The 16,292-nt window shown below is 36.3% G+C and overlaps 1 protein-coding gene across 1 annotated transcript in view; it reads right to left on the bottom strand.

The window, feature by feature from the left end:
• FAM151B (family with sequence similarity 151 member B) overlaps window positions 1-16,292 on the bottom strand; it is a 37,104-nt gene continuing 20,812 nt past the window's right edge. Inside the window, exons 4-6 of the mRNA XM_059418147.1 lie at window positions 12,410-12,627; window positions 8,698-8,833; window positions 1-3,173 (exon numbers count right to left, since the gene is read on the bottom strand). Coding sequence (XP_059274130.1) covers window positions 3,014-3,173; window positions 8,698-8,833; window positions 12,410-12,627 — 514 coding nt within the window. The 3' untranslated portion in view covers window positions 1-3,013. The remainder of the gene's footprint in view (window positions 3,174-8,697; window positions 8,834-12,409; window positions 12,628-16,292) is intronic.

The following is a 16,292-nucleotide window of genomic DNA, read 5'->3' as shown; positions in this document are numbered from 1 at the left end:
TTATCCATTAAAAATTTATTTTTCATTAGAATATATTTTACAATTCCCTTATATATTTTTGTTCCCAAGAATGACTTTTTTAAAAGTTTTTATTTATTCATTTGACAGACAGAGATCACAAGTAGGCAGAGAGGCAGACAGAGAGGGGAGGGGGAAGCAGGCTCCCCACAGAGCAGAGAGCCCGATGTGGGGCTCGATCCCAGGATCCTGGAATCATGACCCGAGCCAAAGGCAGAGGCCTTAACCCACTGAGCCACCCAGGCGCCCCAACCCAAGAATGATTTAAAATACACCTTTAAATCTTAACCTAAGTAATAATCAGCTGATAAATTTCTTAATATAAAAGCATTTTTCCTAAAGATTAGTATTTTAAAAAATATTATCAAGGGTCATGTGTTCCCTGGATGACTCAGTTGGCTAAGCATTTGACTCTTGATTTCATCTCAGTTTGTGATTTCACGGTCATGAGATTGAGCCCTGTGTCTGGCTCCACACTAGGCATACAGCCTGCTTAAAAGTCTCTCTCTTGGGGTGCCTGGGTGGCTCAGTGGGTTAAAGCCTCTGCCTTGAGCTCAGGTTATGATCCCAGGGTCTTTTTTTTTTTTTATTTATTTATTTGACAGACAGAGATCACAAGTAGGCAGAGAGGCAGGCAGAGAGAGAGGAGGAAGCAGGCTCCCTGCTGAGCAGAGAGCCCGATGCGGGACTCGATCCCAGGACCCTGAGATCATGACCTGAGCCGAAGGCAGCGGCTTAACCCACTGAGCCACCCAGGCGCCCCATCCCAGGGTCTTGATATCGAGCCCCGCATCAGGCACTATGCTCAGCAGGGAGCCTGCTTCCTCCTCTCTGCCTGCTTCTCTTCCTACTTGTGATCTCTGTCAAATAAATAAATAAAATCTTAAAAAAAAGAAGTCTCTCTCTCTTCCTCTCCTTCTGCACCTCTACCTCCCTCTAAAATATATGTGTGTGTGTGTGTGTGTGTGTGTGTGTATATACATACATACATACACACAAATATATATGTGTGTGTGTATTATCAAGTGTGTGTGTGTGTGTGTGTGTGTGTGTATATACATACATACATACACACAAATATATATGTGTGTGTGTATTATCAAGGGCCAGACAATCAGGTAGCAAAAGTAATCTTCTGGACAAATTAGTTTTATTTAAAACTTCATTAAAAGGCAGTTTATTCATAAATTCAACTCTATAATATAAAGAGTGGTAATTTTAGAAAATTCATAAAGTAAACATTAATTTTTACTATAATTTTAAGAGTTATTCTTTGTTGCTATTGTTAAAATTTTATAATTATAAAATTGCATTTTTCCTTTTGGCAAACAACCATAGAAAGTGAAGTTTTAGGTGTTATTTGATAAATAGCACTGCATTTAGTGGAGCTAAAATTTTAAGTGGAAATATAATTGTCTTTTTTAAATATATGTCTATAGTGTTTCATGTTACACCCCTTACTTCTCTATCTACAATGGACATGATCACATGACAGGTCTAGAAGAAGGGAACTGACTTTGTTGAGTACCTTCTGTGTATTAAGCATTGAGCTAGATGCCTCTATTCCGTGAATCTCAATCTTCGTAACAACTCTTCAAAAGAATCCTCATTTTCCCTCCATTTTTTAGGTAAGGAAGCCAAGACTCAGTGGGGTTAAATATTTCCCAAAATCTATAGCTAGGAAGGTTAAGAAGTGGGGTTGAAAGGGAGGTATATCTGAATTCAAAACCCAAGCTCTTTTCTCTATACACTACTATTCTCTGGGAGAAAAAGTTGATAAACAAAGACAAATTATGTATCTTAGGACATTCATTGGTAAGTTTCTTTTCAATAATGAAAGAAGTAACGTGTTTTTCTGAGTACCTTGCTTAATATTATGGCACACACCATAAAGGACAGTTAAGAACGTTCACTTACCCTGAAGGACTTTATATAACCTAGCTGAGCAGATAAAACTAACATGTATGACATAATTAGTGAATAATATCAAATAGTTAAAATTAACTGTTAAAGTAAGATCTGGAGGCCATTGTTATTGCAGGCATTTTTGAAATGATGACCATGCTGAAGGTCACTGAAGTAATGTTTAGAGTGGACTACATTATGAAAGATCTTGAAAGAGTTAAACTTAATAAAGTGACATTTAAGAGACCCTTGGAGCTTTCTGATCTGGCAAGAGGTGCTTACAAAAGTTTTCTTCAGCAGAAATACTCAGCATATTTCTGAGTAGAATGTGAACAATGAAGTCATGAAGAACTTTTTAAAATTCTCGCAGTAAAACAAGGGCCTGAACTAAGGTGTCCTGGTGATAAACTTGAAAATCAAATGTTATGTTACTAGGATTAAAATTCTGCTCTTCAGTAGTATTGTACTTACTACAGATAAAATACTACAATTGAAACAAAGAATATAAAAAAACATATATAGTTGTCAGCATGCTCTCAACAATATGGAAATTCTAGATCCATCTAATTTAATCTATATTGTTTTCAGTAAATGGATTTTATTCTGTTACGACAAAGCTGCTCACCTCTGTGAAAATTAGAACATTTTTAAAGCCCTCTTACTCTTCCTTAGTCTTGGAAATAATCAGTTTTTCAGGAAAAAAGAAAGAAGGTACCATAAATTAGTAGAATCTCTGTAATGCAAGGACAACCAAAATGTGATTTATACCTGTATCGCATGGAATATGATTATAGGTTATGACATGTAAATTCTTTCAATTACCTTCAATATATCAAAATTACATTTTATAAAGGGGTTTAAAACATAAGTGTCCTAAATTATTATTAGACCAGGCCCACTGAAATCTTTTCTTTCCAAATCTTTTAAATACATACAGTATCATAAGGATATAAGCCTAATAAAATAAGCACTAAGTGTTTTTTGATTAGATGAATTAGAGCATATCATCATCACAATTTATATGGTAATTAATTCAGACCAAAGCAGAGGGTTATGAAACCAAAACATGAAATAATTTAGAAGAATCTTCTTAGAGATTAACTTTGACTCCAATGGCTTGTTTAAATTCATGGTTTTGTGGTTCCAAGATATCATAGAAAACTTGTTTTTTGTCAAAATGGTCTCTAATGCAAAGCAAATCTTCAATGGAATAGTTATCATTTTTTCCAGTCCAAATAGTCAGGCTGTACCTGTGTTAAAATAAAACAGAATTTTATAGTGAAAAGTAAAAGATAAGAAACAGTGATGAGGAATTCCAATAAGCCTAAAAATAGTTACTCTCATTTATCTTTAACCCAAATTCACACAGACAAAAAAATTAATTAGCAGTGCTGGAACATATAGTTCCTGTTTCATTCCTTCATAAACATCAAAAGAACTAGAGAGAAAAAAATTCACATTGCCATCATCTAAATTAGGTAACTGCTATATCTGAATTATAGGATTGTGAAATGGCTTTGGAAATCCAGACTGGTAACCCTGAAAATGGGCCAAATTTTGGACAAAAAAACTGAAGAGATTATAATGCTGAATAAGGAATTTGTTCCCTACACAAAACCTACAGCTCTAATTTGGGTTTTTTTTTTCAGTAGTCTGGGTAGAGTCAAAGGCATGACTGTAAGGGACTATGAAGAGATACAAAAATCACTGACATTACCAACATTCATATTCACTTACATGTGGCCCCACTCTCCCTTCTGGGGGAGATATAAGACTGCCAAGGGATGTCACTAAGGATGCCAAACAGAATAAATTTAGATCCATTTCTGGGCGTTAAAGAAAACAATAATAATATATGCAGATTTATCATGGATGTTAAGAATATACTCAGGATTTTAAAGTTATTTAAATTATATATTTTCATTTCTTCCAGTAGACATTACTTCTATTACAAAACTATTGCATCAGAGTCTAAGAAAATGCAAAGCTCCTAAGTAGTTCCGCACTTATTTTCCCCATAAACATTTCAGAATGCAGGAAAAAAATCTCCAAAGTCCTTCTTCAACTACTACTCAGAAAGTCTAACCACGGTATGTGTTCTTGCTATGTTTGCATATTCCTGTCCTTAAGGATTGTGATACCATTCTAGAGATGCACTTTGAATTTTATGTGGAATTTTATTCCACAGCAGCATTTGGTTTGCTGCACAGGAGCAAATTTTAAGCTACAGGTGAGGACACACACAGACACACACACAAATAAGAATTTCTTTAAGATCTATATTTTTACTACTTACAAAGACTGAATCAGAAACAATTTAAAAATCTGGATAGATTAACTACTAGTAAACAAATTGAATCAACAATTAAAAAATCTCCCAATGAAGAAAAGCCCAGAACCAGGTGGCTTTTGGTGAATATTTCCAAACGTAAAGAATTAACACCTATTCTTCTCCAACTCTTCCAAATAACTGAAGAGCAAGAAACAATCCCAAATTTATTTTACAAGACCAGCATTATCTTGATACCGAATCCAGAGAAGGACACTATTAGTAAAGAAAACTGTTAAGTCAATATCCCTGATGAATATAGATGAAAAAATTCTCAATTAAATACTACCAAACTGTGCAGCACAATAAAAGAATCATTCACCATGATCAAGTGCGATTTATCCCTGTGATGCGAAGATAGTTCAACACAAACAAATCAATGTTATACATCACATTTAATAGAATGAAAGAATAGAATCATATGATCATATTAGTAGGTGCAGAAAAAGCATCTGACAAAATTCAACATCCACTCATGAAAAAATTCAATAAATTAGGCTCAGAAGGAACATATCTTAACAATAAAGGCCATTTATGACAAGTCTACAGCTAACAACATACTCCATAATGATAGGATAAAAGCTCTTCCTCTAAGATCAGGAACAAGACTAGAGTGCCTACTCTCACCACTCTTTTTTTTTTTTTTTTTTAATGTTTTATTTGATCATGGAATCAAGCCTCAAGTTGGGCTCCACGCTCAGCACAGAGACTTCTTAGGACTCTTTCTCCCTTTCCCTCTATCCCTCCCCGCCGAGTCACTCTTTCTCTCAAATAAATAAATAAATCTTAGAAAAAGACTTATACAGTGATGTAATTTCATTTATTTCTCAATAAAACAAAAATACTAAAAAAAACCCTGTTTTTTTTTTTTTTGCTAAAATGGCATCTTTATTATTTTATTTGAACACAATTGTGACTAACCTTATGATAAACAGATAAACTCAGGCTAAAAAAAGGAGCTCTCCAGTCTTACTCTGCCTCTTTTAACTCTCTCTCTATTATATTTAAAGTGAAATAGGAAAAAAAATTACCTCAGGGTACCTAAATTGTATTTATTCAAATCGATTCTCAGGTTTCATTTTTAAGCCCTTTTTAAAATGAAATTATATAGGAAAAATACATAATACATAAAGATGCATTTCAATGAATTATTATAAAATGAACTCTAGTTAACCAAAACACAAATCAAGAAGTAGAGAACCTCCAGTACACTGGGAAGTACCCATATGTCACTCTGTAATCACAACATTTCCTCTACCCTGGACTGCTCACAACCTTGACCTTTGTGGTAGTCATATTCTTACTTTTATTTACTACCTATATAGCCATCCCTAACTAGTACAGTTTAATTTTTGCCTGTTACCTAATTTTATATAAATGGAATCATATGATGCATAATATTTTTTTGGTCTTGCTTCCTTTTTTTTTATCCTTTTTTTTTTTTTAAGACTTCATCTATTTGGGAGATGGAGAGAGACAGAGAGAGCAAGCACATCTACACCAAGTGGGGGAGGGGAAGAGGGAGAAGTAGACTCTCAGCCGATCAGGAAGCCTGATTCAGGGATTGATCCCAGGATCCAAGATCTGACTGAAGCGGAAGGCAAATACTTAATCAACTGTATGTAAAGAGGTGAAGAGAATCTGCCCATGTCTGTAGATGATAGAGAAAGCCTACCAAAGACATTGCTAGATGAGGGGCACATTCCACCTAAACATTTTGCAACAGTGGGAATGGCATCCCTGAGCTACAAGTGGAAGCTTTCTTCAATTAGGTTTGGTCCCAAGAAGCTATGAAGATAAGGAAAGAGTGAACACGGAAAAGCCATAGTTGTGGGTATCAGACTATTCCTGTAGTAACTCAAAATTCAAAATTTAAGCAACAGATAAAATATTTTACTTAGAGGGGTGCCTGGGTGGCTCAGTCAGTTAAGCGTCTGCCTTCAGCTCAGGTCATGATATCAAGACCCTGGAATCAAGCCCTGCATCGGCTCCCTGCTCAGAGAGGAGTCTGCTTCTCCCTCCCTCTGCCGCTCTCCTTGCTTGTGCTCTTGCTCTCTCTGTCAGATAAATTTAAAAAACATTGAAATTTTAAAAAGGGGGGGCGCTTGGGTGACTCAGTGGGTTGGGCTTCTGCCTTTGGCTTGGGTCATGATCTCAGGGTCCTGGGATAGAGTTCCGCATCAGGCTCTCTGCTCAGCAGGGAGCCTGTTTCCTCCTCCTCCTCTCTCTCTCTCTCTCTGCCTGCCTCTCTGTCTACTTGTGATCTTTCTCTGTCAAATAAATAAATAAATAAATCTTTAAAAAATAAAACCTAGATAATGGACTTATTTCTTTTTAGAAACCAGCTCTTAGATTTATTCATGTTTTTGATTAATGATTCACTAATTTCTGTCTTTTATCTTTTAAAATTATGTTTTATATAGCTTCATAATTTATTGAGTTGGATGCTCTACTTTCATTTTTATAATTTATTAACGCAAGTATTTAAGACTTTTCTTTTTTCTCTGACCATTGCTTTAGCAGTGTCCCATTGTTTCTTTTGTGTAGGTTTTCATTATTGTCAATTTGTAAGTATCACTCAATTGTAAGTTTTTCCTCAAAAGCTGTTTTAAGAGAAATTTTTTAGGCATCTAGGTAGTAGAGTTATTTTTTTATTTTGGGTTTAATTATAGTTTCGGGGTTTACTGTATTGTAATCAGAAAACATCTTATTTTACTTTGTAGATTTTCTTAAGGGCTTCATATATAGGTATTTGTATGAGCTCATGTATTGTATGAGAATATAGTTCGGCTGTTATAATAGAAACCTAAATTAAAAATAGCTTAAATAAGCCTAGCTCTATTTCTCACATAGCTGGGAAAGCACAAATAATTCAGGGCTGATTTTGTGCCTCCACATGTCAAGGACCCAGAAGACTCCTATCTTGATGCTCTTGCTTTCCTTAGGATATTGCCTTCTCTAGTTTATTGTGCATCTAGTTTAATCAAGAAACAAGATGGAAAGCTCAAATAAAGAAAATAAGAAAATAAAGACATAGAAATATGGGAGCCAAGAGCAGGCCACCCCAAGATGGCACATTGTTTTGAGTTAAAAAACAAACAAAACCCCAGCAGATACAGGAAAATCTCTTTACCTCCTCCTCAACAGCCAACTTGTACCAGGAAGAGAGCTATTAACAGAAATTGCTCTTAACAAAACTTACCTACATAACGGGTATTATTTATTATATTATAGTATAGTATAGTAGCAGTATTATATCATACATAATATATAAATTTATTATATTATTATAAAATATAAATTTTTATTATAAATATATTATTAAATGTATTATTTTATTTATTTTAGAAGATTAAAATAGTATATAATCCTATAAACCCATTCATTCTCTGGAACACTTTTTTCCCTGCATTTCTGAGGTAGCTATCTTAATTTGAGCTCAAGAAAAAAAAATTTTTTTTTTTTAATATTAGACCTCTTTCTCTGGTAACTTTGCAGCGACAAAAGCTTCTAAATTTTGTGCCGTACTAAGAAAGGTCTTCTCCACTCTGAAACTACAGATAATATATTTTTTCTTTGTGTATTTAATGCTTGATTTTCAAGTCTTTAATTCACCTGGAATTCATTTTGGAAGAAAGATGAATGAAAGGTGCCAGTTTTGTTTTGTTTTTTTCTGCACAGTTGGCCTATTCTCACATACCATACTGAACTTTTGCACCAATGATTTGAAATGCTAGTTTTCCCTAAACTAATTTCCATGATAGATTTGGGTTTATTTCTGGATTTTCTTTGTTCTACTGACTAGTATATTAAAAAGACAGTATCAAAATTGTTTCAATATCTGTACATTTATAATCTCTTTTGATATTTAATAGGTGGATCAACTAATTTTTATTATATATTAAAATAATAAAATTTTTATATGGAAAGAACTTCTGAAATTAAGAGAATTCAAAGAGAAACTATTTTATCGACTTAAAACTTTTTGAGAGTGTATAACATAATAGAAAAAGGACATTTACTGGGCACCTCCTGTGTTCAGAAACTTTTGTGAGGAATGGAGGTGAAAGACATGATGTTATGTAAGTGAAGATTAATCAGGAGCTTCTTTCAAGTGAGGGGATCTGTTCACTTACACAATCAGTGTTCATTCTCTGTCTCCATCTTTTTCTCACACACACTGTCTTTTTTTATGATTTTATTCATTTATTTTTAAGAGAGAGAGTGTGCATGTATGAGTTGGGGAAGGAGCAGAGGCAGAGGGAAGCCTAATGTGGGGCTCGATTCCACAACTCTGGGAACACGACGTGAGCCAAAGGCAGACGCTTAACCTACTGAGCCACCCTGGCATCCCCACGCACTGTCTTTCCATAATCAGTTTTCATCCTCTGTCTCTTTCTCACACATCTCACACGCATATGCTATTTTGTTAAACTTACACATACCTGTTTGATTTCTTTAACAGCCAAAGTAACTGAGAACAAGACTGCCTGACTAAAGCTGCTCTGACAGGAAATGTTACAGGCTGATTTAGCTCCTTACATATATACTCCATTTCTTTTACCATTGTCCAACTGTAACCTGAAATGAAAGAAAGAAATTCAATTTTTATAACTGAAATCCTAAAAGTCAGTTAAATAAAAAACTAAATTAAATTACATATGAGTAGGTAATTCATAGGTATTTTATAAAAAGCTCTATTCGGATTCAGAGTGAATTAAATTACCACTTATTACATGAAAATATTTTGAATGGAAAATAGAGACAAAAAATCAAGTCTACAATCATGCCACAAGTGACTTAAGAGCAAATTTAATAAAACATTAAAATATTAAAAAGGTTTACTAATCTCTCAAGGACAAAAACCTCGAACTTTTATACTATATTTATCTTAAAGATTCTAAGGCTCTTACCTTAGGTATATCTGCCTCATTTTCTTTTTAAAGATTTTATTTCTTTGAAAGGGAGAGAGTGAGTGAGAGCACAAGAGCAGCAGGACGGGGAAGCTGACTCCCTGCTGAGCAGGGAGTTGGATGAAGGGCTCGATCCCAGGACACTGGGATCATGATCTGAGCTAAAGACAGAGGCCCAACCAACTGAGCCACCCTGGCGACCTTATCTCCCTCACTAATATTCTCTATAAACTTAGATTTTCTGGGGGTGTCTGGGTGGCTCATTTGGCTAGGCATCTGCCTTCAGCTGAGGTCCTGGACTCAAGCATGTCGGGGTTTGTACTCAGTGGGGAGTCTGCTTGTCTCTCTGCCCCTCCCCCTGCTCATGCTTGCTCTTTCTCTCTCTCTCAAATAAATAAATATAATCTTTTTTAAAAGGTACATACATAAACTTAGATTTTCCATTGTGTTTGTTACTTAAGTATTTTTTTCCAACAGAAAGATGCCTGCTAGGAAGTAGACATTTAAGAAACAATTATCTTCATGATTATTTTTTGGCTAGTCCAAACTACTTACATTTTACCTAAAGCAGAAATAGTAGAAAATGACTTTCATTTTTTAAAAATAATTTTATTTAGGGAGCAAGCATGTATGCAAGTGGGGGAGGGTTAGAGGGAGAGAGAGAGAATCCCAAGCAGACCATGCTTTTAGCGTGGAGCCTGATATGAGGCTCGACCCCATGTCACTGAGATGATGACCTGAGCCAAAATCAAGAGTTGGATGCTTAACTGAATAAGCCACCAGGCATTCCCAAAATGACTTTTATATATGGGTTTAAATCATGTTAAGAGATTGTGGAAAACACACTTGTTTATTTATAAAAGCTTTGGGAAAATTTTGGGGTGCACCTGGGTAGCTCATTCAGTTGAGCGACCAACTCTGGACTTCAGCTCAGGTCATGATCTCAGGGCTGTGAGACTGAGTCCCTTGTCAGGCTCTGCACTGGGTGTAGAGCCTGCTTATAATTCTTTCTCTCCCTTTCCTTCTGCCTCTCTCCCCATCTTCTCTCTCTGTCTCTTAAAAACAATTTTTTTTTTCAAAATAATAGCCTCTATGGAGCACCTGCACGATGCAGGGGCTAAAATGCCCAATTCTTAGTTTCTGCTCAGGTGGTGATCTCAGGGTTGTAGGACTGAGCCCCATGTTGGGCTCTACACTCAGTGTGGAGTCTGCTTGAGACTCCTATCTCCCTGTCCCTCTGTCCCTCCCCAACAGAATAAATAAATAAATAAATAAATAAATAACAGCCTCTATCAAAAACAGCCTATAAAAAGTACTGGTAAATAAAGGAATGTTTTACAGAAAGCTTATGTGAATATGTTAGTTTTGCAGCTAAATTCCTCATAAAAGAAGGGCAATGTTCTGCTTTCCTTAAAAATCTGAAAATCTTTGTAATTAGTAAAAGGGATTGCTAACAGAAGCTACATTTGCATGACTATAAATTTATAAACTCTTTTCTAAATCTGTGAAACATGGGGTGCCTGGGTAGCTCAGTCGGTCGGGCATCTGACTCTTGATTTCTGCTTGGGTCACAATCTCGGGGTTATGAGATCTGGCTCCAGCTCACTGTGCAGTCTGCTTGGGATTCTCTCTCTCCCTCTTCCTCTGCCCCACCCCTCACTCAAAAGCACTCCCTCTCTTTTGCTCTCTCTCTAAAATAAATAAATATTTATTTATAAGAAATAAAAAAGTAAGGAAGTATAAAGCATATGTTGGTAATAACAAGAGGCCGATGGGAGACAAGCAGACTGGACACATTCAACACCAAAATGACTTCAAAATCCAGATATAGTCTAATTAGTTAAAACCTAAGGTTAAGCCAGAATTATACTAAACAGTGACAAAAGGAGTTTAGAATCAGTAAGGAAGTTAATAAACTATTTCTCATTTACTTTCTTTGAACACTTTGAATTACAAGCAATATTCTTTAATGAAGCTAATTAAAATTAAAATGCTTAAAAAATTAGAATTATGATAAGCATATTATTCTTTGTCTCAATCACATCAATTGTTGGTCCAGAGGGTTAGAACCTAAATGTCACTACTCACTAGATAGCAGTGACAGATAGCAGTAACTAGGTCAGTTACTCTGATCTTATGTTGGACTAAAAAGTTAACATCTAAATACAATAATTGCAGGAGTGCCTCTAGCAGTAACTAGATCAGTTACTCTGATCTTATGTTGGACTAAAAAGTTAACATCTAAATACAATAATTGCAGGAGTAGCTCAGTTGGTTGGGCCTTTGCCTTCAGCTCAGTCATGATCCCAGGGTCCTGGAATCCAGCCCCACGTCAGCCCTCTGCTCAGTGGGGATCCTGCTTCTCCCTCTGGCTCTCCCCACTGCTTATGCTCTCTCTCTCTGTGTCAAATGAATATGTAAAAGCTTAAAAAAAACCAGTAACTGAAAATAAATAAAAGGTGAATTCCCTGAACACAGGGTAAAGACTAACATCTCCATAGGCTCTAAATACCTTCTTCATTTATTTTTACCATGTGGACAGGAGCGCCAGAGCATCTGATGGCTTTCGAGCTGTTTACCTGTAAATCACTGCCTAAGGATGTATGAAAAAATAGAAAGATGAACCCAAACAGCATTATCAGTTTCAACTGGGGGGAAAAAAGCTGAGATTCAGGTCCATCCTGAAGTGAACAGATAAAAGGGAAGAAGGGATCCAGCCTAGAGGAGAGTCTCATGGCCTCCCACTCCCCTGTCCAGACAAATAGATGAAACCAGCAAACACTGTGGAGCCCTTTTGAATGTCCATGGAGTAGAAGCTGGGCTCTTCAACAACACTCCCCCTCCTTCTGGCCTCACATACTGGAGTAGTTCTTTATCGTTCATCTGATGTAGGAAGTTTGCTCCAAGGTAAAAAAGAAAAGAAAACAAAAGAAAAAAGAGTATAGAGTGATTTGCAAGTTCAAAGAGACCAATTCAGGATTCGCTTAAATTTTGTAGAGGCAATTTTGGTTAATCTAGACTATGCAAATTTCCCATCCAAGCTTGGTGATACAATGTCACCAACAAATGCAGTCTATCTGAAAGAAAAGAAAGTAGAGGCATACAGATGCCTTAGGGCCAGAGCTTTATCTCCATTAGGCTCTTAGATTTTGGAATAAGAGTTTGATTTTGTATTTAAACATGTTATTTTTGTATTTTGAGATTTTAATTTGACCGATAAGAAATACATTTTTAAAATTATTACCTTCATTGACTTTCTCAGGATGCCATCCTGTTGTCCAACCCAGAGAAAATGTCACATCTGGAAAGAAGGATGTCACCGTGTCTATAAAAGGTTTTGCATCTACTACCCTGCTATTTCCATTTGGACCAGGAAGAATATCAGCATTAATCCACACAGGACGTTTCAGATGCCTCTTCACATTTTCCAGGAGCATCATGGATGGTTCCACAGCTGCCAGACTAAAAACATAGTTGTTGTCAATGAGATACATTCCTAAAGTAAAAGTAGAAAGGTCTTTTAGACTAGTGGTTTCAATGTTTTCAACTTCCTAACAAAATTGTAATACGATAATGCCTGAACTAAATAAAATCAAAGATCACATTAACACCAGAGGAGAAGTTAACATATGCCATATCTCAAATTGTTGACTTATACTTATTATTCATTAGGATACCTTAAGGGTTCTAAAAACACATGAAGAATGCCACTATTTGTAGAAAGACTGAAGTTTCAAAACTGTATTAGGAACACTCAGTATAAAATAATTTAAGAAAAGACATAAAGGGCGCCTGGGTGGCTCAGTGGGTTAAGCCGCTGCCTTCGGCTCAGGTCATGATCTCAGGGTCCTGGGATCGAGTCCCGCATCGGGCTCTCTGCTCGGCAGGGAGCCTGCTTCCCTCTCTCTCTCTCTCTCTCTGCCTACTTGTAATCTCTCTCTGTCAAATAAATAAATAAAATCTTAAAAAAAAAAAGACATAAATACTCAGTCTTCAGAGAATGTATACATAAGACTTAAAAATTAGATATACTCATAACCTAAATTCACATTTATGAAAATACCTACAGTATACCTAGGCACTGTCTCTCTACGGGCTCATAACCTCAGAGAAAAGAACCTCAATTCTTTCATGTAATCTTTTAAGTTTGGATGCATAAACATGTTTCTAAAACTGATTGCAAAGTATAAAATTATAACATCCTCTTAAAATTTTTATAAATTTCATTTTCACTTCATAAACATCTTTTCTGGAATCTAGAGACAACCATATTTTAGTTACTATATTTATTTTTTAAAAGATTTTATTTATTCACTGGGCAGGGAGAGGGAGAGAGCACAAGCAAGGGGAGTGGCAGGCAGAGGGAGAGGGATAAGCAGACTCTCTATTGAGCAGGGCAGGGGCCCTGGGATCATGACCTGAGTGGAAGGCAGACAATTTTTTTTTCTCATTTTATTTTTTCAGTGTTCCAAGATTTATTGTTTATGCACCACACCCAGTGCTCCATGCAATATGTGCCCTCCTTAATACCACCAGGCTCACCCATCCCCCACCTTCTCCCTTCCAAAACACTCAGTTTGCTTCTCAGAGTCCACAGTCTCTCATGTTTCAACTCCCCCTCCGATTTCCCCCAATTCACTTTTCCTTTCCTTCTCCTAATGTCCTCCATGATATTCCTTATGCTCCACAAGTAAGTGAAACCATATGATAATTTCTCTTCTTGGCTTATTTCACTCAGCATAATCTCCTCCAGTCTCATCGATGTTGATACAAAAGCTGGGTATTTATTTTTTCTGATGGAGGTGTAATATTCCATTGTATATATGGCCCATATCTTCTTTATCCATTTGTCTATTGAAGGGCATCTTGGCTCTTTCCACATTTTGGCTATTGTGGCCACTGCTGCTATGAACATTGGGGTACATATGGCTGTTCTTTTCAAGACATCTGTATCTTGGGGGTAAATATCCAGTAGTGCAATTGCAGGGTCATACAGTAGCTCTATTTTTAATTTCTTAAGGAATCTCCACACTGTTTTCCAAAGTGGCTGCACCAACTTGCATTCCCACCAACAGTGTAAGAGGGTTCCCCTTTCTCCACAGCCTCTCCAACACTTGTTGTTTCCTGTCTTGTTAATTTTGGCCATTCTAACTGGTGTAAGGTTGTGTCTCAATGTGGTTCTGATTTGAATCTCCCTGATAGCTAATGAGGATGAACATTTTTTTTCATGTGTCTGTTGGCCATTTGTATGTCTTCTTTGGAGAAGTGTCTATTCATGTCTTCCCAATTTTTTTATATGATTATCTGTTTTTTGAGTATTGAGTTTGAGGAGTTTTTTATAGATATCCAAGATCTATCACCTTGTCTGTAGTGTCATTTGTGAGTATCTTCTCCCATTCTGTGGGTTGCCTCTTTTGTTGACTCTTTCCTTTGCTGTGCAGAAGCTTTTTATCTTGATGAAATCCAGAAGTTTATTTTTACTTTTGTTTCCTTTGCTTTTGGAGACATGTCTTGAAAGAAGTTGCTGTGGCCTATGATGAAGAGGTTACTGCCTATGTTCTTCTCTAGGATTTTGAAAGATTCCTGCTTCACATTAAGGTCTTTTATCCATTTGAGTTTATCTTTGTGTATGGTGTAAGAGAATAGTCGAGTTTCATTCTTCTATACATAGCTGTCCAATTTTCCCAGCACCATTTATTGAATAGACTGTCTTTTTTTCCCACTGGATATTTTCTCCTGCTTTGTTGAAGATTATTTGACCACAGAGTTGCAGGTCCATATCTGGACTCTCTGTTCTGTTCCACTGGTTTATGTGTCTGTTTTTGAGCCAGCACCATGCTGTCATGCTGATCACAGCTTTGTAGTAAAGCTCGAAATCAGGCAACATGATGTCCCCAGTTTCATTTTTCTTTTTCAACATTTCCTTAGCAATTCGGGGTCCTTTTAGTTCCATACAAAATTTAGGATTGTTTATTCCAGCACTTTGAAAAATGCCAGTGAAATTTTGATCAGGATGGCACTGAAAGTATAGATTGCTCTGGGCAGTATAGACATTTTAACAATGTTTATTCTTTTTTTTTTTTAGATTTTATTTATTTGTTATTTGTTTTTTTTTTTTTTTTTTTTTTTAAAGATTTTATTTATTTATTTGCGAGAGAGACAGTGAGAGAGAGAGCATGAGTGAGGAGAAGGTCAGAGGGAGAAGCAGACTCCCCATGAAGCTGGGAGCCCGATGCGGGACTCGATCCCAGGACTCCGAGATCATGACCTGAGCCAAAGGCAGTCGTCCAACCAACTGAGCCACCCAGGCGTCCCAACAATGTTTATTCTGATCCATGAGCATGGAATACTTTTCCATCTTTTTGTGTCTTCTTCGATTTCTTTCATGAGTGTTCTGCAGTTCCTCAATACAGATCCTTTACCTCTTTGGTTAGGTTTATTCCAAGGTATCTTATGGTTCTTGGTGCTATAGTAAATGCAATCTATTCTCTAATTTCCCTTTCTAGGTTTTCATTTTTAGTGTATAAGAAAGCAACTGATTTCTGAGCATTGATTTTTTAATCCTGCCACATTACTGAATTGCTGTATGAGTTCTAGTAGTTTGGGGGTGGAGTTCTATGGGTTTTCCATATAAAGTATTATGTCATCTTGGAGACAGAGAGTTTGACTTCTTGTCAATTTGAATACCTTTTATTTCTTTTTGTTTTCTCACTGCTGTTGCTAGGACTCTTAGTACGATGTTGAACAACAGTGGCAAGGGTGGGCATCCTTGTCGTGTTCCTGATCTCAAAGGGAAGGCTGTCAGCTTTTCCCCATTGAGAATGATATTTGCTGTGGGTTTTTCATAAATAGATTTTATGAAGTTGAGAAATGGTCCTCGATCCCTATACTTTGAAATTTTAATCAGGAATGGATGCTATACTTTGTCAAATGCTTTTTCTGCATCAACTGAGAGGACCATGTGGTTCTTCACTCTTCTCTTATTGATTTGTTCTATCACATTTATTGATTTGCAAATGTTGAACCATCCTTGCATCCCAGGGATAAATCCCACCTGGTCATGGTGGAATGTAATGTTGGATCCTATAAGCTAGGATCTTTTTGAGAACCTTGGCATCCATATTCAT

The sequence above is a fragment of the Mustela nigripes genome, chromosome 12 (assembly GCF_022355385.1).
Source record: "Mustela nigripes isolate SB6536 chromosome 12, MUSNIG.SB6536, whole genome shotgun sequence".
NCBI lineage: Eukaryota > Metazoa > Chordata > Mammalia > Carnivora > Mustelidae > Mustela > Mustela nigripes.
Note: the sequence above shows the minus strand (reverse complement) of the source record. Positions and strands in the feature narration are given on the sequence as shown.